Source organism: Mastigoproctus giganteus, chromosome 11 (genome assembly GCF_048544385.1).
Source record: "Mastigoproctus giganteus isolate SK-2022 chromosome 11, ASM4854438v1, whole genome shotgun sequence".
NCBI classification, from domain to species: Eukaryota; Metazoa; Arthropoda; class Arachnida; order Uropygi; family Thelyphonidae; genus Mastigoproctus; species Mastigoproctus giganteus.
Window position 1 is genome coordinate 10,012,551 of NC_143585.1, and position 26,533 is coordinate 10,039,083.

A 26,533-nucleotide genomic window follows, 5' to 3' on the forward strand; every position below is an offset into this window, starting at 1 on the left:
AAATTATCGACTTGTCAATCTGACTTCAGTGGTAGAGAAAATCATGGAGATAATGATCAAGGGTGGTATTCAGAATCATTTGGATCGAATTGAAATTCTCAAGGATACTAGCATGGTTTTGTAAAGGGAAAATCAGGTTTAACAAATTGGTTCGCTATTTCGAAAGGGTCACTCACGAGGTGGATTTAGGAAATAATTTCGAAATTGTTTATTTATATTTCAGCAAAGCTTTTGACTCAGTCCCACATGAGCGGTTGCTTTATAAGCTGGAACCGGTTGGTATCACTGGGAAAATCCTTAGATCGATAGAAGGATGGCTTCAGGGCAGGAGGCAGAGGGTTGTGATAAATGGCTGTTCCTCAGATTGGGTTGATGTAAGAAGTGGGATTCCTCAATGATCACTATTAGGGCCATTGTTGTTTTTAATTTTCATAAACGACATCGATGAAGGGATAAAGGGCGTGATGTCTAAATTTGCAGATGATATTAATATTGGTAGAGTACTTAATGATCACTGTCAAACTGAGCTTATTCAGAGAGACCTAGATACACTTCAGGAATAGTCAGAAAAATGGCAGCTGTGCTTTAATCCAACAAAGTGTAAGGTATTACACCTGGGAAACAGTAATCCAATGTTATTTGGTTTTTAGGAGCATTAGCAACTAAGGCCATATTGCTACAGTAATCCAAAAATAACTCATTCACTTGGTGGAGTTCAACTAAACCCAGTACTGAAAAGGGACTTGGGAAGGGACTTGGGTGTTACAATACGGTCAGACATGAAATTCTCTGAGCATTGTAAACAGGTTGCAAGGAAGGCCCAGGGTGTCCTATCGATGGTCTATCGAACTTTCGCAAGTAGAGATAGGGACGTCGTAATTCCATTATACGAGGCTTTTGTTAGACCACCCTTGGAATACTGTGTTCAAGTATGGAGACCGCACCTAAAGAAAGACATCGAGTTTCTTGAAAGGGTGCAAAGAGGTGTTTAAGTCTCTGAGAGGCATCAGTAAAATGAATGAGGACGAAATTGTCAAGATTCTAAATTGTGTTAGAACTAGTGGACATAAATTGAAGTTACGCGGCGAAACGTTTAGATTGGACAGCAGCAAGTTTTATTTTAGCTAGCGAGTTATAAATTCCTGGAATAAGTTGCCTACATGGGTGGTAGAGGCTGACAGTTTGGGGAAATTCAAAGGTCATTTAGATAGTACCTTCGGTTCAGTGAAGCTCATAGGATAATAGGTTTAATTTCAATTTTTTATTAGTTATTATTGTCTATTTATTATTATTTTTTATCATTATTTTGTTCGGTTTTTTTTTATCATTGTTTTGTTGGTTTTTTTTTTTTTTTGGCTGGTGCAGCGTAAGCAATAGGTTTTCTTGCATCATGCGGCCATTACTAATATCTAAAAAAAAATTACTTGTTTCTGTCGGCAGAATTAAAAAGCTCTAACATTTTCCTACATATTCTTTTACTCTGAAATTGTTATTTGGTTACTAGGAGCATTAGCAACTACCGCCATATTTCTCCGGGGATATGCGGTTGTCATTCCCTGATCTTTCCGCATCCTCTGCGTTTGGTGGTCACGGGTTCGAACCGCTGTCTAATCAAGAAGCGTGTGCTATACATTGCTGCTTCTTCCCACTTGACTACGGAGGCGCAGAAATTTCTTAAATATGTTCATATTTTGTGCAGAGTTATATTTTACACACCACTGTTTTCTTTTAGTTTCATGGTAAAATATGCTCTTTTACCAATTTCAGTGTTTGTATGTTTCTCTCGAAAATTTGAACTCTATATACTCATGAATAATAACATAACTAATATCATTAATTGATTAATTAATTTTTTGTGTTAAATGCATGTTCACCTACTTGACTGATTTCACGCAAATTGTAGCACTGGACTTTCTTAAGTTAATTAACAAATTTATTGAATATGAAATAATTTCTTGTATATAATGAGTTGTATAATTCTGTACATTTTTGTATTTTTAACTGTATAATGAAAATTTTCTGTAAAATTTATTTTCTCTCAAATAGCTCATTTCTGTCTTTGCAAGTTATACATTTCCGAATGGTTCCCCCTTTTTTTAAAGAAAATCTAACTCTAAACAAAATATATTTTCAAATGAATTCCTTCAACTTATATGTTGCCATCCATATTTACGTTGGTTTTCCTAACTACAGATATGTCCTTTATCACCACTGATAAATATGGCGGGCTTCGGCTCCGCCATATTTATCAGTGGTGATATGTCGGAGTTGAACTGGCACTCCTGGTGTCGCCATTCATCACACATATATATTACAACTATTAGTAATGATAATGCAATTATGTTTCTGATACATTCTTCTTTAGAAAAACATATACAGTATACATCTTTATTTCAGGCATTGAAGTGAACCCACAGTCTACCCTTCCTGGTATTGAAAGCCTCTGTGTTGAAGTTGCCGGATGTATTGGCGTAGCAGATTGCGTGGTTGACTGGGAAACAGCTGTGCTGATCGGTGTTAAATCAAGTAAGCAGAACAGGTTAATTATTTATTCATACTAAGGTTGAATTCTTTGCTTGTATATGTATGTTTATGTATACCTGTCTCACAGTGGCACCAGGACTATTCGTCCATCTCCATCAATTGTCATGTAGAGAAAGAAAAAAAAAATCCTTAATTACATCGGCCTGTAGCGTAAATGTGTATTTACCAGGCCTCTCTACCATCAGATGGCAGTCACCAACATTGGCAAATACCACTCGATGCTCGCCCTAGCATAAGGAGCCGAACCTGCGTCTACTGCTATGTCAGTGCTAACATAGCACCAGAAAATCCGGCACCCACCAGTGCCAGTGCAGAACCGGCTGTTGCCCGCAAAATCCCGCTCCCAGGTTGCCCAAATTCCCCTCCACCCAAAAAAAAAATCAGATGCCAGCGATCCCGCTAATCAATTGCAATGTGCAACATATCGGCCAACATGCAGATTGCAATTGAGAGCCAGCATGAAAAAAATTAATAAATAAAAAATAATAAATAAAAATAATTAAAAAAAAAAAGTCTTATCTCCTGGAATATAAATCCAAACTAGAGTTATATAATATCTAGCCTATAGTTAGTTACCCAGAAACTACAGGCCGGCAAAAAAAAAAAAAAAAAAAAAAAAAAAAATAGATAAAATAAAAAGAATAAAAAATAATAATAAATAAATAAACAAAAAAAGTAAATAAAAATAACAATAAATAAATAGATAAATAAAAAATTCCTTCTCTTTTACTGCTCAGCAAGACCAGAAACTGATATTACCAGGAAAGACATCAGTCTCCGCTTATTAAAGGTCAATCTTGCAAAATCTTTTAAGGCATTAAAATACCTTCTTTTTGCGAGGAATAATTTTTCATTTGCAGGAAATTACTCGACAGTAGTATTTCTTAAATTTTGTCTGTAGTGCTCCTAAATAATGTAATAATACAGCACATGATCCCAGGTTTCAACACACGTACAGTAGCAAAACGGGTCAGGTTTTAACCCAAAATAATGCAGCTTGTAATTAAAAGATCCATGTCCTGTCATAAAATAGGAGGTTTCCATTTCTGGAAACAATCAGATGTTTTTTTTTTTTTTTTTTTTTCTTATCACAGACAAAGTTAACATCTGGAAGAAACAAATGGGTAACCTGACCAGTCTTATTACTGCACCATCTGGCCTGCCACTGATCCATCAAAACAGTCTTTATCAATTTCTTAGCCTTAGAGTTAGTTATATCTAAATTATTAGTAATACCCATAAAAGTAAGTTCAACCCACTTTCTAAAATAGTAACAAAAAACTCTGTAAACAGAATAGGCATCTAGAGGCATACAACCAGATATAACGTTAGCAGCATTAGGGGAAACAGTTTTACACATTTTAAACAAAGGTAGTATCATTTTCCTTTATAGACAATACTTTCTGTCTGAATTTCACGGTGAGTAACCTTGAATACCAAGCATTAGCTCCGTACACAAAGATAGGCAGAAAAACTGCCTTATAGTATAATACAAGAGTCTTCTTACTCAGGCCCCATTCCTTTCTACTAATGCTAATAATAGACGAGGAAATATTTTTAATTTTTTCAACTAAATACTCTAAATGCTGCATAGAAGTCAACTTACTGTCAATTAATATCCCTGTTGTCTTGACCATTGGGATTGTTCCCTTCAATTAATACCCTCGGAGGCCTTCCCACATCTAATCTACCTTTACTACTAAGGTTGAATTGGACATGTGTATATGTAATGGGCAGCACCTAGAACGTTTGTTCAACTCCGCCTCGTATCTGTGAAGAACACTTTAACTACAAATGGGCCAGATGTGTATGATGTAGGTTTGTGTGTGTGTTCTGTTGTGTCTGGCCGCTTGGCTACCCAGAAACATCAGTCACCTGGACATATGATTCTGGGTACTCGTCCACACCACGGGAAGGTGGGCCAGTCCCAGTAAAACACGTACTATCTCAAAAGAGACGCTGATCCATCTAGTGTTGCCAGAAGGTGGGCCAGGATCCTCTTGGAGCCCATTCCGAAGGGTGGAGAGAGAGAGAGAGAGAGAGAGAGAGAGAGAGAGAGAGAGAGAGAGACCCGTGGTTCAGGTTGTGAAGAAGAAGAAAAAAAAATAATAATAAAGAAGAGAAAAAAAATAAATAAAAAAATAAATCATTAATAAAAAATAAGTAGACAATAAATTTCAATAAGGCCATATCTAAATGGCAAATTAAGCAGGAAAAATAATATTAAAAAAATCAAAATAAATAAATTGGTGCGTTTTAGGAAAAAAATAAAATGTAATAATAATAATAAACAAAAAAAACAGCTGTACCGGATTAACTATCTCCAGGCAGAACGCGACGAAAAAAAAAAAAAAATAGATAAGTAATTAAATTTTTTTTTTTTTCACTGTGGACTTTCAGTTCGCTGCATTAGAAGGATTTCTTCTAATGCGTCTTGCTGCAGCATGGATTTGCCTTCCACGCTCAAAGACTTGTGCAGCATAAGTCTGCAGCGCTGAGAGGTTTTCTGGTGTTAGGAGAAGGAGATCCGGTTGATGCTCAGTGATGTTTGGTACTGCCTGTGTAAGAGTTCTTATGTCTTCATACTGCGGACATTCAAATAGCAGATCCTTCCAGTTCTACTTTTCTCCACAGAAACAGCCATCTGTTGTAGACAGTCCTAGCTGAGAAAGCTTCTCGTTGAGAGAGCCATGTCCAATGACCAAGAAGGAGGATTCCAAGGTTAGCGACAGCCAGGACTTAACAATTTTCGTTGCAGTAAATGAGACCTCTGAAAGGAATTGTCTAGGGACGGCGCCTGTTACAGAGGTATCCCATCTGGTCTGCCAAATGTTTATTAGTTCATTGTAGCACTTGAGTCTTTGGGCTTTGGGGTTGGTGTTTAGATCCAGTTCAATTTCAAAGATTTTAGTTGGAATTTTCTTCTTGATCCTGAAGTTTAGACCTCGATAGATGACGTACGTACAAATCCAGTGATAATGTTCCGACGATCACTTGAATGGCAGCTGTGGACACTGTCACGCAAATTCTATGAGTAGACAAAAGCATGCTCCGCTGGATGGAGTTAAGATTGTCTCATTTTGACTAGCTTCACTCTATGAAACCACGCTCCAGCCGCATATGTCACAACAGGAAAAAAGACCGCTCTGTTGTATAAGGACAGAGTTTTATTTGAGAGTCCCCAGTCACATCTGGAAAATCTAATGATGGCCGCTGAAAATCTTTTAGCCTTGGTCTAAGTGCATAAGATGTTGGTGGAAGCTCAGCTTGTGATCAATAATCACCCCCAGGACTTTCGTCTGTGTTACGATCGGGAGTTGCTTTCCAAAGATTTTAATTTGTGGTGGGTCTGTGATTTATCTTGGATTTGAAGAGCATCATTTTTGTTTTATCCGGATTGATTCGTAGTTTGTTGAGCACCGTCCAGAAGTTGAGATCAGACAGGATAAGATTAGCTTTACACTCTAGGTCAAAGCGGATTTTCCAGGAACAACGATAGTGAGATCATTTGCGAAAGCCACTATTTCATATTCATCCAAGGGTTTTGTGAGCCAGCTGTGGAGGACCATATTCCAGACAAGGAGCCCCAGGACAGAACCTTGTGGGCACCCTCGAGAGGTCAGTCTGGTTACCTGCAGGTAGTTGAATTTGACTACTATCTCGCGCTCTGTGAAATAATTTCAAAAGAGCTGATATAGCTAGAGGAAGCACTGAGCCTGGCGGAGGCGGGCCAACGCACTGTCCCACCGGGACAGTGTCAAAGGCACCCTAGAATTCAACAAAGACACCCAGTTCATATTTGGATGTAGCATCTTCTATGTGGAGGACCAGGTCAACCAGAAACTCCTCAAAGGAGCGCCCAGGCATAAAGCCATACTGTGCTGGGGAGAAGCGATTTTGTTCACAGAGTAACTGCATGATTCTTAGTGTCATGAGTCTTTCCAGTATTTTCACGAGCTTTGCCAGGAGGGCAATAGGTCTGAGGGAGCGGGGGTTGTCACTAGGTTTACCAGGTTTCCTGATGAGCCGAAGGAGAGCTACATTCCAAATTTTGGGGAATACTCTGTCTTGCAGGCATTTATTATACAGTAATTGTAGGTAAAGCGGTCTAAGCTTGAAGAAGCACAGAATAAAAATATATTCTATTAGATCCATCCCAGGGCATTTTTTTGGGATTGATCCTATTAATGACTGCCGAGAGTTCATCAATGGTAAAGGGGTGGTAGTTGCCTTATTGCCATAGGTTTTGTTGGCCATTCGTATAGCTGAATGCTCTGCTAGATCCCCTGCGGAATCATCCTCAATTTGTCTAGTATTTGATTAATTGTGTCAGTCCAGTTCGAGGTCTCTGATGTTTCTGTTGTAACTGTGCCAAAGGGCGCCTCCGTAGCCAGGTGGGAAGGAGCAGCAGTGCGTAGCACACGCTCCTTGATTAAACCGGGGTTCGAACCCGTCACCACGAAATACGGAGGCTGCGGAAAGGTCAGGGAATGACCACTGCCTATTCACGGAGCAATATGGCCTTAGTTGCTAATGCTCCTTAAAAAACCAAAACCAAACTGCGCCAAAGATATCAGGCATGTATGTTTTTTCCCTCGCTATCTTATAAAGAAGGCCCCATGGATTGGAATTCCCAGAGTCATTAACAAATTTTATTTATTTATTAAATCTGTTTATTGCACTGCCGAAGAGCCACCCCCTGGACAGCAGGAAGCTAGGGGGGTGATATTTACATACAGAGGTTAAGGAAGGGACATGTGTCCGGCGGTTACATGGAGCACATGTATGCTTAACCCGAAAGGTACAGAACTTGCAGTGTTTATTATTTTATATAATTGAAAGTTATGCAATACTGAAGTGTTCACCCGGAGCAAAACACGAATTGCTGTTCACAGGGAACCACAATAATAAGGATAAACTCGTGCAAGAGCTGCATACCCCTCCAGCGCAAACCACAACTTCCGAATATAAGAAACTTCAATAAGGAGGGACCTCGCGGACTCTTAGCACAACGACCTATCTGACAGAGATGCGGAATTATGAATGACGAGTGTGAGGATACCCGCTCATGCATCGCCTGCACAAAAATGAATATACAGTACTAACTACTACACAGGTCGGGACTGTCCCAGGAATGACGAACTTTCACGGCTTGGACACTTCAACTACTGGGATTACACGCAGCTTTGCTGCCGACGCCATAAGGCGAACCTACACCTGTACTCAGTTGCACAGGGCTTTTACTGCAATTCCTGGGCGGAGGAGAGAGGGGACGGCTCTGCTTTTTTTTTCTCAACCTCGCCCACCCCTCTTTTCCTCCTGGTGGAACATGGGCATGCCCCACTGACCTTCTCTGGGGCCGTCTTCCCTATTAACTCCATATTTCTGACTTTTGTCCCCAGCCTTCAGTCCCCTCTCCACTCTGACTAAATATCATAGCATATGCCCCACAATACCAAAATTTTAATTGTTCAAGTCACGCATGCCCTTTTGGCCTCTAATAATCTCTTAGAGTCTTGCCCTGAAAATCGCCGCGTGTTGTATTACTTTTTTTTACATAGGCCCTAGCCACTTAAATCTCAGGATACTAGGTGGCAGGGCCTGCCAGAGTAAAGCTTCATACAACTGTGTACCTGGTCTGCCTCCACGGGGCCAAGTGTGGGCAACGTTCAGCCTCAGTAGGGGTCCAGCAGCTAAATGGCCAGATGAACAACGATACATAACTTACACTTATACAAAATCCACATTCTTTTAAATCTCTGGCCTTCCCAGTGAACTGGTACACCTACAATGAAAGCAACGCAGAGATGGGGGAAATCCCTGGTGCCGTTAGACATCAATACACTTTACCGAAGTGACTCGAATTATAGGATATTATTTTCTGAAAATGGCAAAAAATTACAAAACCATGAAGAGATGTACAAAAAATAGAGAAATGAGGCAGTCATTCACCGTTTGTTCAAGTGGTATCGCTTCAATCTTGACTGTCCTAGTGTTCACAGCCAGGTGTCTTTGGAGTAGTAGAATCATAGAGAGAGGACCAGTAATGGCTTCATTTTTCTTCCTTTTCACCTATATTTAACGGGATGCATTGTGATGGCATTTTCCTTCGTGGCGTCTCATAAGTGTACGTTGGCATATGTGTCCTTCAGCTTCTGACGTCTGTATGCTGCTCACAGAATCTATAAGGCCTAGATTGTTCATCAAATCTACCTTATTTCCTGGGAACATGCGTCTCAGTCGTTTCAGTTTGTTCAAACTGATTGTGAGTGGGAGCCTTGGGTCCATTTGATTCCTTCCGGCAATGAGGGGAGTTTTTATTAGATCAGTATGCCAGGGGCCTCGAATCGTCTTGTGATTAGGCTGGCAAGTATGAGAAGATTTGCTGCCACAATCTGTTGTTTCCATGGGGTGACTTCCAGATTTATGTAGAAATGAGCCTTGGAAATGGTGTATTAGTTGCCAGTCCGCCAGTTGAGCCACTTCAGAAGCCAGTATTCCAGGCTGAGGAACTTGTTGAAGTGTGTTGTGGGAGCAGAGGACCAAATGGTTGCAGCATAGAGAGGTATGGGATGACACATGGGATAACATTTCTTTACCAGGTCGGGACATGAATCTCCGTTAGTTCCTGGCGGATCGACCACATAGCTGAGTACATTTTGGGTTTTGTGTTCAGGAGGTGAGCCTGGAATGTCAGCCCCTGATCCCATACTAATCTGTGATCCTTGTGTGTTTTAACTTTCTGAATGGGTGATCCATTGATGGTAAGATTAATGTCATTGCATGACTTCTTCAAGGTGAAGGACATTTGAGCTGTTTTTGCTTGATTATTCTGGAGTCCGATGGAAGCCATATATTGTTGGAGGTTATGTATGGTTTTATTGCCTGCAAGGTAGTGTTAAGAACCTGACTTTGGTCAGAAGATGTGATATAACGTTTCAGTTCATCAGCGTATGATTGGAAGTCAGTTAATGCCAGGAAGGGCTCCTGCTCTGCGGGAAATAGGGTTGATGATAGGACTCCCCCCTTGTGGGACACCCCTATTAGTAATGCAAGTTATCCGAAATCTGCGATGTGAGATGATGAGATGTCTATGCTCCAGGATTGATTTAATGATACTGAGAGTCGTTCCAGTGATGTCGAAGTACTGCTGGAGAATGGCGATTAGAGCTGTTATGTCTATTTTGTCATAGGCCGCTTTTATATCAAAGAAAATAACATCAAGCTGTGTCCTGTTCTTGAGGGCGTTCTGGATTCTGATAAGAGTGTGTGGGAGATTGCAGTTAGTAGATTTCCCCTTAATCACGGTGTGCAGATAAGGAGGCCTGTGATTGAAACAGTGGTTTGCAATGGTGGGCTAGATTGCTTTTTCAAATACCTTGAGGAACCCACAGCCGATTGCAATAAGCCTGAAATCTTGAGGCCGCTTGGGGTCCCTGCATTTAGGGACTGGCCGAATAAAGTATGTGTTCCTGATATTTGGAATCTCTCCACTTTCTAAGATTTTATTGAAAATATGGACTAGGGGCCTATAATATATGAATAGGCCTGAAATCTTGAGGTCGCTTGGTGTCCCTGCATTTAGGGACTGGCCGAATAAAGTATGTGTTCCAGATATTTGGAATCTCTCCACTTTCTAAGATTTTATTGAAAATAAAATCTTAGAAAGGGGGTCTATAATATATGAAACTACAGATTTTGATTAGAAACAGAGGTGTAGTCCAGATTTCTCTGTTCTTAACGGCAATGGCTTTTGTGTATTCATTATTTTTGGCAATGTAGCTACTGCGTAATCATGCCACTTCAGAGGGGGAACAGTTGCGATGGCGCTGATAAAACCGTCGCGCTTTGTGGGCCTCCTTACGCATCGTTGCTAGCTCATTACACCACCATGAGCAAACAGTGGGACGGATGGACCTTTTCCGACTTATACAAGGCCTTCAATAGTGCTTGCTGAAGTATGTCGACAAATTCAATGGCAGCAGATGTGTTAAGGTGGTTAGGATTGCGTGAACGGAAAATCCCTGGTAATGGGTCATAAAAAGTCTGCCAATCGACATCCATGATTCAGAACCGCACAAGAGCGAGCTGTCTAGTGGCCCTGGGGGGAGCGGCTGAGTGTGTTGCCATGTAGAAGGTAATCACACTATGATCACTGAGCATCAAATTTGGAATTGTCTTCCAGTCAGAGATCCGAGTACTGAAGTCATTGATCGTTATTGTGACATCAATGTTGGACCCTCCTATAGAGCTACTATATATGAAATATTGATGTGGTAGAATATGAACTATAAAGTTGTGGGAGACAATGAAGTCCTCCAAAAGTGGCCTCGAGCATCAGAGATGCGCTGTGCCAGAAGGATGACTTGGCATTTACATCAGAGACAATGAGAACAGATTTCATGTTCAGAAAGTTTACAGCAAACTCCAGATAGTTCAGTGAATCACTGAAATCGTCTGAGGGTGGGCAAGAGAGTGATATCAAATAAAATGATAATGTAGAGGCTATGACTTGGACGCAAGTTGCAAACTTGTTGCAGAGCCCGTGTACTACCAGTATATCAAGTTTCCGAAGTACAACAATTCAGAATTTGGAATCTTCGGGGACTGGTTGTATTACCTTAGCAGTAAGAGCATACTCCATTATTTTAGTTGAAGAACCAACTTGCACCTTTGCAAAATAGGGCTCTTGAATGGCAACAATATCGATAGAGTGTTCTTCTGCTGAAAGACAGATCTCATCAGAAGCAACTCGTGGCCTATGTACATCAATTTGCATTATGTGAAGCTTTACTCCACGAGTGATTAGATTGGTAGAGTTGTGAATAAGATTGGGACTGACTACTGTTGCGGTGGTACGACTGGAAAGATGTCGATCCGTAACTGCATTTGGATTATTCATCAGCAGTTCTTAGCCGTACCAGTTCAAGTGCTCGTTGATACTCTGGGCAGGATACATCACGAACTGAGTGGGAGTTAGTTGGTTGGTTGTTGGGTTTTATTGGCGCATTAGCAACTAAGGCTATAATGCGCCAAAACCAGGTGATATATAAAATTTTTAATTTCACTGACCTAATTATTTAGGTCACCATGTCAAGGTATATGTCATAGGTTTCGGAAATTCACGGTGGTGAACAAGTGTTTTAGATGTCTATTTTTTGGACATAGTGCACGGACATGGTCACACAAGACTGTGTTTTGTGTGTTCCTCACAAGGAGGATCCTCCACAATGTATATAATTGTAAGAGAAGAAACAGAGATTGTAATCACTCCGTAAGGGACATTAAGTGTCCTGAGTACATGAGAGTAGTGGAATTAGCAAACATGCATAACATTCTTGAATAATAACTCCTTCTCTGATTTTACCTCTGGGGCTTTGGAAGGACATAAAGATTTAAATTTTGCAAATAAATGATCAGCGCTTTCGGGCAGTTGCTGATGAAATAAGGGTGATTGCCTTGGAGCATTGTAAAAACATTGTTTGTAACCAGGAGCCATTTTATTCCTCACAAGTGGGAGGGGCAGCCCATAAGATTATGGGTTTTCCTTCTTCTACAAGAATAGTAGCAGCTGTGGGTGTTCCTCCAAAATCCGCTGTTGTGATTTTTAATCAAGACCTTGTTGTAACATCAATCACGGGTTTATGCTCGGCGTGTATGACCAGCATTGTGTCTTCACAAGTTTCTTCTTTCTGCCTGGTGTCACTGTAATGTCCTCCATCGGAAAATATTCAGATAGCGCTTCATAATTTGGAAAATATTTGTTTAAGATATGAATCCCATAGTCTCATTGTGACTTCTGATTTTAATGCAAAATCACATTTTTGGCACAGTGGGTATACTGATCTGAGAGGGAACCAATTTGAAGACCTCTTATTATCTCATAATCTTGTTCAAAACCTTCCAAATAAGCGTTTACCTTTTCAACTGTAAATGGAGAGTCTAATATTGACGTTACTGTGACATCTCTTCGTATGTGCGATTCTATTTTGAATTGGGAAGTCAATTCTGGCTTAGTAAATAGTGATCACCGTGAAATTTCATTTGATCTCTGTTTCGAAGTAAGGGAAAAGAGCTTCGCTACGAGTGATCTGTCTAGATTTTCTGTGGATCGTGTTAACTGGAACCATTTTAAAAAGTATTTGACTACAGTTTTCGATAGTGATAATTGTGAGATACTGGAGAGAGTTTAAACGATATGACAGCTTATGAATATGTAAACTATGTACAGTATCATATTTTCCAGGCTTGTGTGCACTCCACGAGGAGAAAGAGGACTACAAATTTGTCTGTGCCGTGGTGGACTCCTGATTTCTCTGCTCTGTGGTCTCAGGTATGCCAGGATAGGAAAGTATACCAAAGAAATAGACATTTCTCTAGTGTTGATGTGGAATCATTTAAAAATGCCTATAAAGAGAGCAGAAAGGCTTTTTATAATGCTATTGCTGAGAGCAAGAGAACTTGTTGGCAAAATTTGGTTAATGAAGTTGGTAACAGAGATCCCTGGGGTCTCGTGTATAAAATTTCTCGTAATAAATTGCTTTGTGGAGAAATATATAACATTGTATTGAACAATAATTATGAGACATCGGATTTCTACTGTGTAAACGGTTGTTAGAAGTGTATTTCCTCAGGATCTTCCTCAAGATGATTCACCTGAACAAGCGGAGATACGCCGGATTAACTCTGAGTTTACAGGAGCAGTGATGCTGAAGCTGATATCTTCAGTTTGGTGGAGTTGGGTGCAGCAGTAACTAAATTGAATGTTAAGAAATGTCGAGGTTTGGACTTAATTGAAAATGAAGTAATCATTAAGTTTTATGATTACTTTCTTCAAATTATGTTAAATTTATTTTATAAATGTTTTACTGAAGGTACTTTTCCAAGACCGTGGAAGGTGGCACTTCTAAAGATATTGCATAAGCTTAGTAAGCCCAGGACTGATCCGAGAGCATACAGTCCAATTTTTCTCTTGGCGAACATGGGTAAAGTTTATGAAAGGTTACTTGCTCCCATAATTTCTGCGATGTTAGAGGATAAGCATCTGTTTTCTGCTGCTCAGCATGGATTTAAGAAGGGACACTCTACAGAGGACGCCATAACATCTCTTTTAAATTACATCAAGGCTTCTTCTGAGAAATATGTTCTTATGGTCTTTATAGACTTTGAAGGAGCATTTGATTTGGTATGGTGGGAAAGTGCCCGTTGATCTCTAGTGCTTGCAGAGTGTAATAGTTACAAATTTAACACTATAAGGTCATACTTTCAGGACCGATTTATTACTCTGCGTGCACGTCATCTGTCATATAGTGCCAGTTTCTCGAGAGGCTGTCCTCAAGTTTCGGATTTGGGACCTCTCTCTCTTGGAATGCAGTTTTAGATCAGTGGCTTGTTAAGATAGCCTACGCTGATGACCTTGTGAGTGGAGTGTCTGGGCGCTCCAGACTTATATTGGAAAGAAAAATACAGTCAGTTTTAGATGATTCAATGCAGTAGGCCAATTTGAACAAATTGAAGATCTCTGCAAGTAAGACCTGTTTTATGGTCTTTAAGAAACAATTTGATTACATCAGACCTCCAAGAGTTTTTAGGTGGAGTTCAAATTCATTATGTTTCTAAAACTAAGTATTTGGGATTAATCATAGATGACAAACTTTCCTTTTTACCACATGTTCCGCACCTAAATGTAAAAGTAAGACACTTTACAGGCTCCATTGCTAGGATTTCTCGTAAGGAGTGGGGACTGAATATAAGGGTGTTGTCATTGTATCATAAGACTATTTTTCTCCAGATAGTGGCATATGCGGCTGTTGCTTGGTTTTCTGTGGTAACTAAAACTAGGATTCGACCGAAACTTTTATCGCTTCAGCGCTCTGTTATTAACTTTATTGAAAGTACCTAGAACAGCGTCTACAAACGCCCTACAGGTAATTGCTGGTACCATGCCATTGGATTCATTTATTGTCTACAGAGGGTTTTTGTACAAATTGAAAAAGGGTACATCAGTAACGTTTTTCGATATTACAATCGATTTGGAGAATAATATTAAAAAAGAAAAACAACGAATATGGAACAAATTAATGGATTTATGGCAGACCAGATGGGAAAGTGGTGATGTTGGAGCTGTGACGAGGAAATATATTCCCCAGGTGAACTATGCATTGTCAAAAACCGTGGTATCATGGTTTACGCCTTCTATGTACACTTCTTATTTGTTAACAGGACATGGCTCTCTTAGGGCCAAATTATATGAGAGACGGTTGGAGACAAATCTTTTCTATTCATGTGGCGGACAGGAGACTTGGATGCATGTAATTTTTTTATGTCGGGAGTATGAAGACCAAAGGCAGATTTTGATGGCGCATATTCCTGACTTATCATTTGATACAGTGCATTTGCTTATTGCAAATCGTGACTGTTTTAATTTATTTCAGGAGTTTTCAGTGTGGCACTGGAGACAAATTGCTGCTATGGATAAAGGGATGGTTGAGTGGGAGAAGACAGAGAGTGGTAATCAATGAAAACTGCTCTTCTTGGACTAATGTTATTAGGGGAGTCTCTCTGGGTTCAGTGTTGGGTCCACTGTTGTCCACTGTATTTATGAATCATATTGATTATGGTATATCAGGCTTAATATCCAAGTTTGCAGATGATAGGAAGGTTGGCACGGTTGCTAATGACACTAATGACAGTACACTGCTGCAACAGGATCTATAAAATTTGGGCAGATGGGCTTAGAGGCGGCAAATGAAGTTCAACATTGACAAATGTAAAGTATTAGATATGGGAAGCAGTAATCCTAGAGTAATGTATCAACTCTGTGGTATCACACGGACAGTGGTAGAGAAGGAGAAGGAAATTGTGCAGGCAGATTTGAAGTTTTCTGAGCAGTGCAGACGGACTGCAAGTGTAGCTCATGGTGTCTTGTCAATGATATACAGGATTTTTTTCTAGCAGGGATAAGGAGGTGATTATCCCCTTTTATAAGGAAATGGTCAGGCCACATCTTGAGTACTGTATACAGGTCTGGAGACCTCATTTTAAGAATGATGTAGAGCTGTTGGAAAGAGTACTGAGAAGGGCAACAAGATTAGTGAATGGAACAGAGGGTTGATCTTACGAAGAAAAGCTTCAGTTTGGCAAAATGCAGTGTCTGGAGACTAGGCACCTGTGAGATGATCTGATCGAGTTATATAAATGATTGAATGGTTTGAGCATGCTCAATGCGGATGGGATTCTTCCACTTGCCCAGAATAATTGCCTGATAAGGCATAAATTAAAATTGAGGAAAGACATTTTTAGGATAGATTTGCGGAAGTTTGCCTTTAGCCAGCGGGTGGTTGACTGTTGGAAGAAACTTCCATCTGTCGTTGTAGAAGTTGACAGCTTAAATAGATTCAAGGCAGAACTTGACAAACATTTGGAGCGAGTGGATGGGTGAAATTAAGGTGTTTTTTTTTTTTTTGCTGATGCTATATAAGCTTGCTTTCTTGCATCATCTGCCTATGCTAATTCTAAGAGAATATGCTGCCGGGTTTTGGCACCATAATGTGATTAAATTTAAAACAAAATTCAAGCTAATCTGTTACAACACTGAATGCTCTTGCTGGCTGTACTTCGCATTCCAAAAACTGGACCTTTTTTATATGATATTAGGGGCTCCTTAAATGATTACGTCTACTCATATATTTATTTTGTCTGTAAGTTGCTTGTGTTCTCTGGTCGATTTGCCTGTTTGCTGAACGAAAAAAATCCCAGTTTCTGGGAGAAGGTAACCTTGATGTCTACACCTGAGACCAACTAACTCAGCCAAAGGAGTGAAAAAAGCCCACTATTGTTCTTACTGTCATCGATTGTATTCGAACCCGGGCCTTTTCCACCTGGTGAGGGGAGGACGGTGACGATGCCACTGTGCTACTTGGCAAACTCCAACAACAGAACTGTCAAAGAACCTTTAAAACAACCAAACAGCCAGCCAGCCAGTTGGAATAATTCGAATGACATTCTATATTTCGTGACGTCTTTTCCAAAATTAATGGTCTAAACACTCCGTTCAGAAAAACTCATTAGCGGTTTTTTGAGACTGGTGGTCATATCCATTGGGATACTTTACTCTCCCCCTTTTCCAAAGACCCATATGTTTCAGAGAAATTTGGATCAAGGTGAAGGAAACCCCTTTGTTGTCCCATGTTTAAGGATATGGTTCTGTAGTTATATAAGAATTTTTCTGCGGCTGGCACAAACTCCATCTAATATCGACAATAATTTACAATCTCTGCGAACAAGGACAGTAATGTGTGGCTGAGCTATATTGTGTAGAGCTGGCGACTCGGCAAAAAACGACTGCCTGGTAAATCGATTATTTAAGGGATCATCTGCGCTTCTTTGGTAGCTCATTCCAAAATGATTTTGGCCGTTATGCTATGGTCTGCATGGGTAGCACAGTGGTATCCTCAGCGTCCTCCCACACTGGGTGGAAAAGTTTCGGATTCCAAGCGCGTCGATGACACAAGGAACTTTTATGGTTTTTTTTTTTTTTTTTTCACTCCGTGGCTGAGTTATTCGATTTCAGGCATAGATAGCAAGGTTTTCCCCCATAAACTTTTTTTTTCGTCGAGGAGAACAGGCAAATCGACCCGAGAATACATGCAATGGGTGATCCTAATATAATAATTTTAATTTTGAATTATGGCCACTATGATATGGAACTTAGAACGTTTGACTTTTTCTTAGGGTTGGATTTATCACACTTTGTCTCCAAATCACTCTCTCTATCACTGGAAGTCGCATCCTTTATTTCAACACAGACTGTATATAAAGACACCTTGTAGGGGACCGACCGATATGTGATTTGCCTGATTTATTATGTTTTACGATTTTCAATTATTCGACTATAATAATGTAAATTTTAGCATTATTTTGATTTCGCGTTTCTGTTACACAATATATGTATCGCGTCTTTGCTATTTAAATTACGTATGTGTTTTTTTAAGTGGATTTTAATGACTGAGACCTTGTTATTATTAAAAAAAAATGATGAGATTAAGCTAAATGTTAGTGGCGACGTTTAAATGCCCCTATGAAATCTCATCTTCAGGAGGGGTAAAGATGGGCATGCCTCAAAAATGTAAATTAATTATTTTTTTTCTCAGTCCTGCAGAGAATTTCCTAGATACGTTAACTGCACAAAATCTTCAGCATTTGACTGCCTCTCTGCTGCATCTGAATAATCAACGTTTACCAGTATTAAATTTCATGAGTTAACTCATGGGCAGATGATTGAAATTTCTTCTGCCATTTATTCAGAGTAAAACTGTACTGTAATGTGGATTCAATAGATTTTCAAAGCAATTCATAGCTTATGAATTTCTTTACAATTTATCTTCTTTCTCTTAGATATTACTTTGTTTATTCATTCATTGATTTATGCATTTCAGGTGTAGTTGCGAATGTATTAAGATCTTCGGAAGCAGAAGTAAAAGCAACGGTGGTCTTGGATTCGGAAACTCGTCCAACACTCGATACCGATTCTGTGTTTTGTTACCAACCGCCTTGTAACTTCACTGTTGAAATATCGGTTAAGGTTCCCTCAGACTGCCAGGTTCGTACTGATCATGATTCAGCTCTTGTTTTATAGTGATGTTAAGTAGTTTTTAAATGATATCTTTATAAAATCAGTGTACTGACATGTTCCTTAGAGGATTAACAAGCAACTTAGATGGTTTTTATGAAGTCTTCATCAAAATAAGTACTATTTATTTAAGCTTAAATTTTTAGTGTGTAATATTACTCTCTGAGCCTTTGCTTAGCATAGCTAAAAACAGGAACGTTACTGACTTTTAAACTGAGGTGCTTATCTTGACATAAAGCTGTTCATGACCTTGGCAGTGTTCTTGCTTTGGTAAAGTCCCGCAGCCCTCTAGCGATTTTGCAGTTAGCCACGCCCACGCCCGAACTGTCGTCTTATTTCTTCAGATTTACTACTCTTTTCTTCGATTTCCTACTGTCTCAATAACGACCCACCTGCTTATTTGTAACATTCTCTTTGCTGATATTTAAAGTAATTCTTAACTCTTCAGCATGCCATCTAAAGAAGCGGTTTCATACAATCTATGTCAAAAAAAACAGTACGCAATTTGGTCATCTGCAAGGGAATTTGCAGTATGGTTTTTTGTGATGAGTGTTCATTGATAAACAACTTTTTAAATCAAGTAATTTAAAAAAACAATTTCAGTTGCCCTTCATGCAAAAGTGCTAACAAGGGAAGTGCAAATTTGCAGTCTCCTAGTCAGCATTAGCTGAATTGTCAGGATACCCCAACAGATGCTGATCTCGTTCGCAACGGTGACCAACCTTCATCCCCCCTCTGTCAATGTACTACAGTCTCCTTAGCCCTCAGATCATAAAATGGAATCAACTAAAGATGCCTTCCTATCCGTCCCCCCCCCCGCCGTCAACATCCTCAAACAATGATTGCTCATTTGCTTCCCTGGAACAAATGCAGAGGAAACAATTTAGAGAAAATGAAGATATTAAACAGAATCGTTTTCGAATAGAAGATCAGCATTGTAAATTCTACCACTTGCTTCTCGAACTAAAGGCTATGGTCGAAAGCCCTCTGATGCCTCACCCTTCTGTTCATCAGCCTTCTGCAGTTACAGTCCTCACTCCAGATTCTGAAGAACTTTGCTAACAAAATCAGTTGCGCGATCCCAAAAATCTAGCTCTAGCTCTTTCTCTCCGAGAACACAATCGTGCTTCCTCGCAACGTGTTGACGCAGGCAGACAACCGATATCCACCACTATTAGCAATCAACAGAAACCGAGCAATTTGTATGTGCACTGTCAAAATGATCGCTCTGAGAATTATCCTGAAGTGCATTCCCATAATAGCTTGCCTACAAATTCCCTAAGTTTTAAGTTTCCCTGCAGAAACAGCAGATATCCAAGTATAAAAGGAACAAGGAATATGCAATCTTTTATTAAAATTAGAAACATAAATAGCACGACGCGTAGAATTGATAATATTTTTGTTAGCTGGCTAGACCCCAATACTACCTCCCAGCAGATGGACCAAGCTACAATTAGAGCTGGAAATTCCAGGTAGAGCTTTCAAAATAAAAACCAAACATCGCACTTTTGCATCATTTAGAACTGAGCTAAACAATTTTGACCTACAACAATATCTAAATATTGATATCTGCACAAATGGTTTAGTCGTCATGCCGTTTTATGGAGGATCGGTCAACAACTCTAGTGAAAAGTTACCAATTAATTCTCAATCTGTTGAACTCTCTCAATAGCTAAAGAATAATACCCCCAATTCTGACCCTAATCCATCATTTAACTTGCCACCTAATCCATCTGTTTTAAAACATCCGTCCAACACACATGTCCATCTCAGCATTTTTCTTTAAAATGTAAGAAGCATAAAAAATAAACTGTCCACTCTTATTTCATTAATGGTAGAAGAATCTCATATTTCATATGTTTAGTTGAAAAGTGGATGCAGGAATCTCTGCAGGATGTTTTCCTAATGCCGAAGAATATCAACCACACACCAGACATCAATAATTAATCGTAGAGGTGGTGGTAGAGCAATTATTTTAAAATCCAATATTAAAGTTTTGAACACATACAACTGTAATACCTCCAACTTTGAGGGGATTTCCCTACAACTCGAAGTTAAAGTTTCTCTGCTTCAATTTTATAATATTTACATTCTGCCTAGACCTACTGATGACATCATTAATGAAGTAATAACTTGGATCACTACTGTTCTTAAGCCTCAAACTAACATAATTATAATGACCAGCTTTAACCTTCCCCTGCCCAAATATAATTTTCAAATGAAGTTGCTGTCCGATTCATTTTTAGTTGTAGGAGCTAAAACAGCAACACCTCTGTTACAAGACGTAATGAAGTGCTTGATCTTGTATACTTCAATTTTCCACTGCATGAAAAAGTTAGCAGCAACACTACATTTAAATCTGACCACAAAAGTATAGAACAGCAAGCGACAATTTTCTGTGGGAATCTTCGGCCATCTCTGGAAATCACAAAAAGAATACCATCAATTATATTCCTCTCTACCACATTGTGTCAAATTTATCTGTTGTCTCTACCGTTCTCTCAACTCCACTAATCAAATTGGAACTCTTTGACTTCCTCTCTTTGCAACTTGACTTCCTACAGTCCAAATTTCGTAACAGTGAGGTAATTTTCCTTGGTGATTTTAATGTTCACAACTCCAGCTGGCTTCCATTTTCCAGTCACACCGACCCAGCTGGTCGAGATGCTGAGCTTTCAATTACTAATCACCATACACAGATTGCTCATTTACCTACAAGAATACCAGACAATCCTAACCATAGAGCTAACACGCTTGATCTTTTTTTTTTTTTCTCACAAACATCCCTTATAAGTACACGGTTGGAGTAAGAGATCATTTAGGCACTTAGATCCCAACTTGGTGATTGTGTCTTCTCGAATGGAGCCTTTAACTCGTGGCTAATTCCAACCCAGTATTGTTTGGTATTACAAGAATGCGAAATGAGATGACCTGCGAGATATCTTTTCTTATTTTCCCTCTTCGGTCTACTGTTTCAAAACTTCTGATGTCAAAGTTTGCTCAGATCGTGTCAGTGAAATTATTCTTGTAGGAATAGAATCCTTTATTCCACACTACACTTTAAAATCTTGTCCTTTATCTAAACCTTGGTTTTCCAATAAATGAGCTGTTTGAGAGAAGAAGGTTGCATATCGAAATTGGCTTGTTTCTAATACTTCAGTTTCATTTTCTGCCTACACCAAAGTAGGCAACAATTGTAAAGCAGTTATTAATCACAAATTAGAGTTTGAACAGGCTAAGAGTAGAAAACTTTCTTCTTGCACTAATGGTAACCGAGAACTGTGGTCTCATGCCAAAGTTATTGGCAGCAACGTTTGACCATCTCTGCTCCCACCTCTGTCCAAACCATATGTTTCTGTTATCACTTCAACCAAGGATAAAGCTGACCTGCTAGCATCCCATTTTTCTTCCATCTCATGTATTAATGATATTGGTAAAACATCTCCCACCATTCCCAACACGCTCCATTCAATACCTCTTGTGGTCAAAAGGATGTCAGAAGGATTTTCACGAATCTTCATGCTAAGTAACCTCTAAGTTCTGATGGTATTTTTCTACTTGTTAGGAAACGTTTTGCTGCCGAACATACTATTGGTCTTTGCTGCCTTTTTACACTTTCTTATTCCAAAGGTGTTTTTCCTTCTGCCTGGAAACTTGCTCATATCCAGCCAGTTCCTAGAAGGGTGAAAAATCCATCCCATCCAATTATCGTCCCATTGTAATTACTTATACTCTTTCTAAAGTAATGGAGAAATCAATTAACCACTAGCTCTTAAACTACCTATAAACCTTCTGTCTGATCAACATGCGCCATTATTGATTCCATCAGTGTCGATTCACTGGAGATTTTCTGACTTATGTTACCCATTTATGGACTAATTCAATGGTGAGTTCTGTGAAGAACAAGCAGCTGCTCTTGACATCTCAAAGGCTTTCGATCGTGTTTGTCATAAAGGTCTTCTAAACAAGCTTCCACCTTATGGTTTTCCAACTGTGTTTTGTAATTGGTTATACAATTTTCTCTCTGATTGCTCACTGAGGGTGATGGTAGATGGCTCTGTGTCTTTTAACCTCTCCACTAATGCTGGTGTCCTCCAAGGCTCAGTTCTTTCCCCAACTCTTTTCCTCTTGTATATTAATGACCTTCTGCCATTGACTGGAAATCCTATTCATAGTTTTGTCGGCGACAGCACGTTGCATTCCACTTCCCATTTTGAGAAACCTTGCCCTGATCAATCAGCTTCAACTTCTCGAAAATCTGCTACCAATTCCTTAAATGCCGATCTCCAGGTAATTTTGCAGTGGGGCAAAGATAACTTAGTTGATTTTAATGCTTCTGTAACTCAGTCTTGTCTTATATCTTGTAACAAGGAGTGGGTTCTTCTGCTTCTATGCTTATCCTTGGCGACACTCCGACTTCTAGGCAAAATTATATATCTCTTTTGGGGATTACCCTGACTTCTACTCTCTCTTGCCACAAGCACTTTACAAATATTTCTTCTTCTGCATCTAAAAAAAAACCTTGGTTTTCTCTTTCGCTCTCGGCGTTAGTTTTCTTCCAAACAGCTGTTCACACTGTACAAATCGCAAATCCGCCCTACCATGGAATATTGTTCCCACAACTGGGGTGGTGCCCCCAAAGCCTCTCTCAGGCTTCTTGATTCCATTCAGAAGAGGGCAGTTAGGTTAATTAACGATTCATCTCTAACAGAGCTTCTCTACTCTCTGTGTCATAAACATACTGTTTCTTCTGCATGCCTTTTCTACAGATACTTCCATGGGCACTGTTCTTCTCAATTGGCTTGTATAATTCCCGCTCTCTCTTTCAAAACAGTCCGAACACGTGCCGCCACCAGCCAACATCCATTTACTGTCCAACTTCAAACTCAGAGAACCAACTTTTCATCTTCCTCGTTTTTCATTCAACTGCCGTTTTCTGGAACAACCTTCCTTCATACGTATTTCCTGAAAATTACAGTCTACAGAAGTTCAAGTCCAATAGCAACAAATATCTTGTTTCGTCTTCTCATTCTCCAACCCAAGAACAGTACTAAGTACTATAGGTTCTAATACCTATCGTGTTTGGGTTTTACATAAATAAAAGAAATGAAAGAAAAGTTTTTGAAGCACATAAAATACTACCCATGGGATTTTCTCAAAAATATTCCTACACACGACATCACCATTCATCTTATAAAATGGCTGAATCAACTGAAAACGGAGTCCTCATCCAAACTTGTTAGAATATCATCTCACTGTAAAACGTGGTGTCAAAATCGCACCTGAAACCATACTTTAAAAGAACGCAAAAATACCACAGACAGCGGCATTTCATCAGCACACAAAATATAAACAGAGCAGAGCATTGTTTTGACTAAAAAAAATTCAGTCTAAAATTTATGTTATGTCCATGCTAAAGCACAATAAAAGAGCACTTCCTATAAAAACAACAGCTACCTTACAGCATGATGTAGTTTTTGGATTGATAAGATGCAATATGGAAACAAGCAATTCTGAGATTCGCACCGAATGTATACAAAACAGATTTATAATTCTTATAACATCGAAGCATGCAACATGAGTAGTGGGGTTTCAACCGATTTCGCTGGGACTGGTCCCCAGGAGGATGCGGGTCCCGACCTTACGGGAACGGAGACAGGTGCCGATTTGGCGGGAAAATAATAAGTTTTGTTTTTCTCTCAATAGATGGCATTAGTTGTAATTTCTGAATTTCAATTTGAATTTAGTTTTGCCTTTGGACTGGGGCTGTCTGAGCGTGTAGCACAGTGGTACCTTCACCGTCCTCCCCACACCGGGTGGAAAAGGCCCGGGTTCGAATCCCGTCGATGACGTGAGGAACTTTAATGGGCTTTTTTCCCTCTGTGGCTGAGTTAGTCAGTCTGTGGCGAAAATCCCCAGAAACTGGGGATTTTCGTCCTGCAAATAGATAAATCGCACATAGAACACACGCAATTAACAGACATAAGACACATCACGGCAGATGAATTTAATTATTCGGGTGGCCTAAATATAAAAGTTTGGTTCTTTTTTTGGGGGGGGAGGCTTGAAATAGAGTTGCTATGATTACCCATTGTGTATCTTACCTCGCAACTGTGTGGATTCTACCGTAGATTTTGGTTAGATGTAGCTTTCGAATGTATCGATTGTGACGTCATAGTGATTTTTTGTCAAAATTTTTAGCGTAAATTATGTGGCAATGCATTGTGGGTGTTAATAGGGACGGTGTATTTTGGGGTTGCTTATGCTGTGAGGTTGGGCCGCCGACCGCCCTTCGTCTGCATTGCAGACGAAGCACCTTGTGTGCGGGAAGAAAAGCCATCCAGGATGATTTTTTTTTTTTTTTCTGAAAGATAAATTCCTTGTTGTTTCCAACTGCTGCTGAGACTTGAAAATAAATTCCTTTCTGTTTCCATCTGTTTTTTTGAGACCTGGAAATAAAATACGTATTCTTAAAAATTTTTCTTCCAAAGTTCCGGCGCCTCCGTAGCCAGGTGGGCAGGAGCAGCAGTGCGTAGCACAGGCTTCTTGATTAGACCGGGGGTTCGAGCCCGTCACCACCAAATACGGAAGATGCGGAAAGGTCAGGTGAATGACCACCGCATATCCCCGAGCAATGTGGCCTTAGTTGCTAATGCTCCTAAAAACCAAATAACCTTTCAAAGTTTCATTCGTTCTTGAAGACTGAAAATTAAACGAATGTGTACTTTGAAGTCTTATCAATTTTATTTGCAGTGATTTTATTCTTTTTTCAAAAACTGTAATTTGTGAATATTAAGAACTAGACAATTCGATTTTATTCTGGTTATATTTCTTTTCTTTGGAATTAAATGGATATTTTCCAGAGAAAGAGCGATACAGAATGTATATATCTATCATCTACAGTTTATTTTTACTCCTATGTCTCTACCCACAGTGATTATGTTTAGGAATCACAAGGACTGATAAAACTTCAAAAGCAAAGTTACTTTTTCTCACATTCACCCCTTGTGCTGATTGTTACCTCCGTATATACTTGATGTGCGAAATCTATTCCAAGGTAAGTTTTAAAATTAAACTCTTAAAAGGCAATTTTTCTCTCTAAGGTTCCTTTTGTAGTTGATTGAAATGTACATGAGTTCACTTACATATTCATTGCAGAACATAAATTCAATCTGCCCGGAGATGCATACACTTTTGCCTGCGTTCGTAAACTACATCCGACGAGTTGTAAGAATCAGCCCCGATTGATTCTAACTGGGTTGAAAAGAATCTTCCAAGATTTCTGTCCTCTTCTCATGTCTGTGTGGAAATGAACTTGTAAAGTGTAATGAAAGTAGTTGTTTACACTTTTTCCAGAAAAAAGCACAAAAAGATTATTTTCATTTCAACAGAATACGAATTTACATCATCTCAGGAGATAATTGCAGTTAGCAAAGTAGAAAAGTTTTGGGAAACGCAAGCTTTTGTCTTATTGAAACGACATATTGTAAATTCTTTGTTGTTGTCTATTTTCACTGGTTATTTTTGAACATCATTAGTTTCTTCTTCACAAATCATGTCTGTACATCCCACCAACTGCAGTTAATACAGCTGACCGTTTCCGCTTGAAAAGAGAAGTACCGATCATCAGTTTTGGGAGGTACCAATCCATTTGGGGGCAAGGGGGACATTTCCTGTCTGAAGCGAACAGAATCATTCGTTTTATGTCCAAGACGTGAATACGATTTCTGACGGATCCAAATTGGGAAAAAGTTTTAAAAGTACAAGACGTGTGTGTGTTTCTAAAAAACTTTTAATGGTTGATTCAACTGTATCTGCAAACGATTTCTGATTGGTCGAAAATATAACCTGATATTTATTTCCCTGCTTCGAAATGAAATATATTTTGTTTTTCCCCATGTCTGTTTGTGTTCATTTTTCAAAAAACTTTCTCAGTGACTGCAGTTAGGTTTTTTTCCTTAAGATTGTCATTTTGCCGTGTTAGTTGTCATCACAAGATGTTAGTGATAAAATTGCCAACTTTAAGTTCGACGTTTTTGCTGTCTCAACAACAATAAAAGTGTATATTAAGCGACACCAAGCATGGCTGTTTTAGTGATTTTTTTAGTGAAAATTACCAACGTTAAAAAGGTTGGCATTTTAGGCTATTTTCGATGTTACCTTAAGAATAAACTAATATTTTAACATTATCAAGTGTGGTTTTTGACTACTTAAATTTCCAAGAACAAATCAAAGCACACTTTGATTTGTTCTTGATTTTTATGATTAACCATTTAGTTTTCGCAAGAAATCGAAGTGTGTATGCAAAGCCGACATGTGTTTCTTTTAGTGACCACCAAATAATGTGTTTTACGTCAA

At 39.2% G+C, this 26,533-nt stretch overlaps 1 protein-coding gene across 1 annotated transcript in view; it reads left to right on the forward strand.

Annotated features, from left to right (window-relative positions):
• Positions 1-26,533, forward strand: part of LOC150077696 (uncharacterized) — a 109,535-nt gene that overhangs the window by 42,140 nt on the left and 40,862 nt on the right. Inside the window, exons 2-3 of the mRNA XM_090384771.1 lie at positions 2,398-2,526; positions 17,982-18,145. Of these exons, the coding sequence (XP_090240897.1) occupies positions 2,398-2,526; positions 17,982-18,145 (293 nt within the window). The remainder of the gene's footprint in view (positions 1-2,397; positions 2,527-17,981; positions 18,146-26,533) is intronic.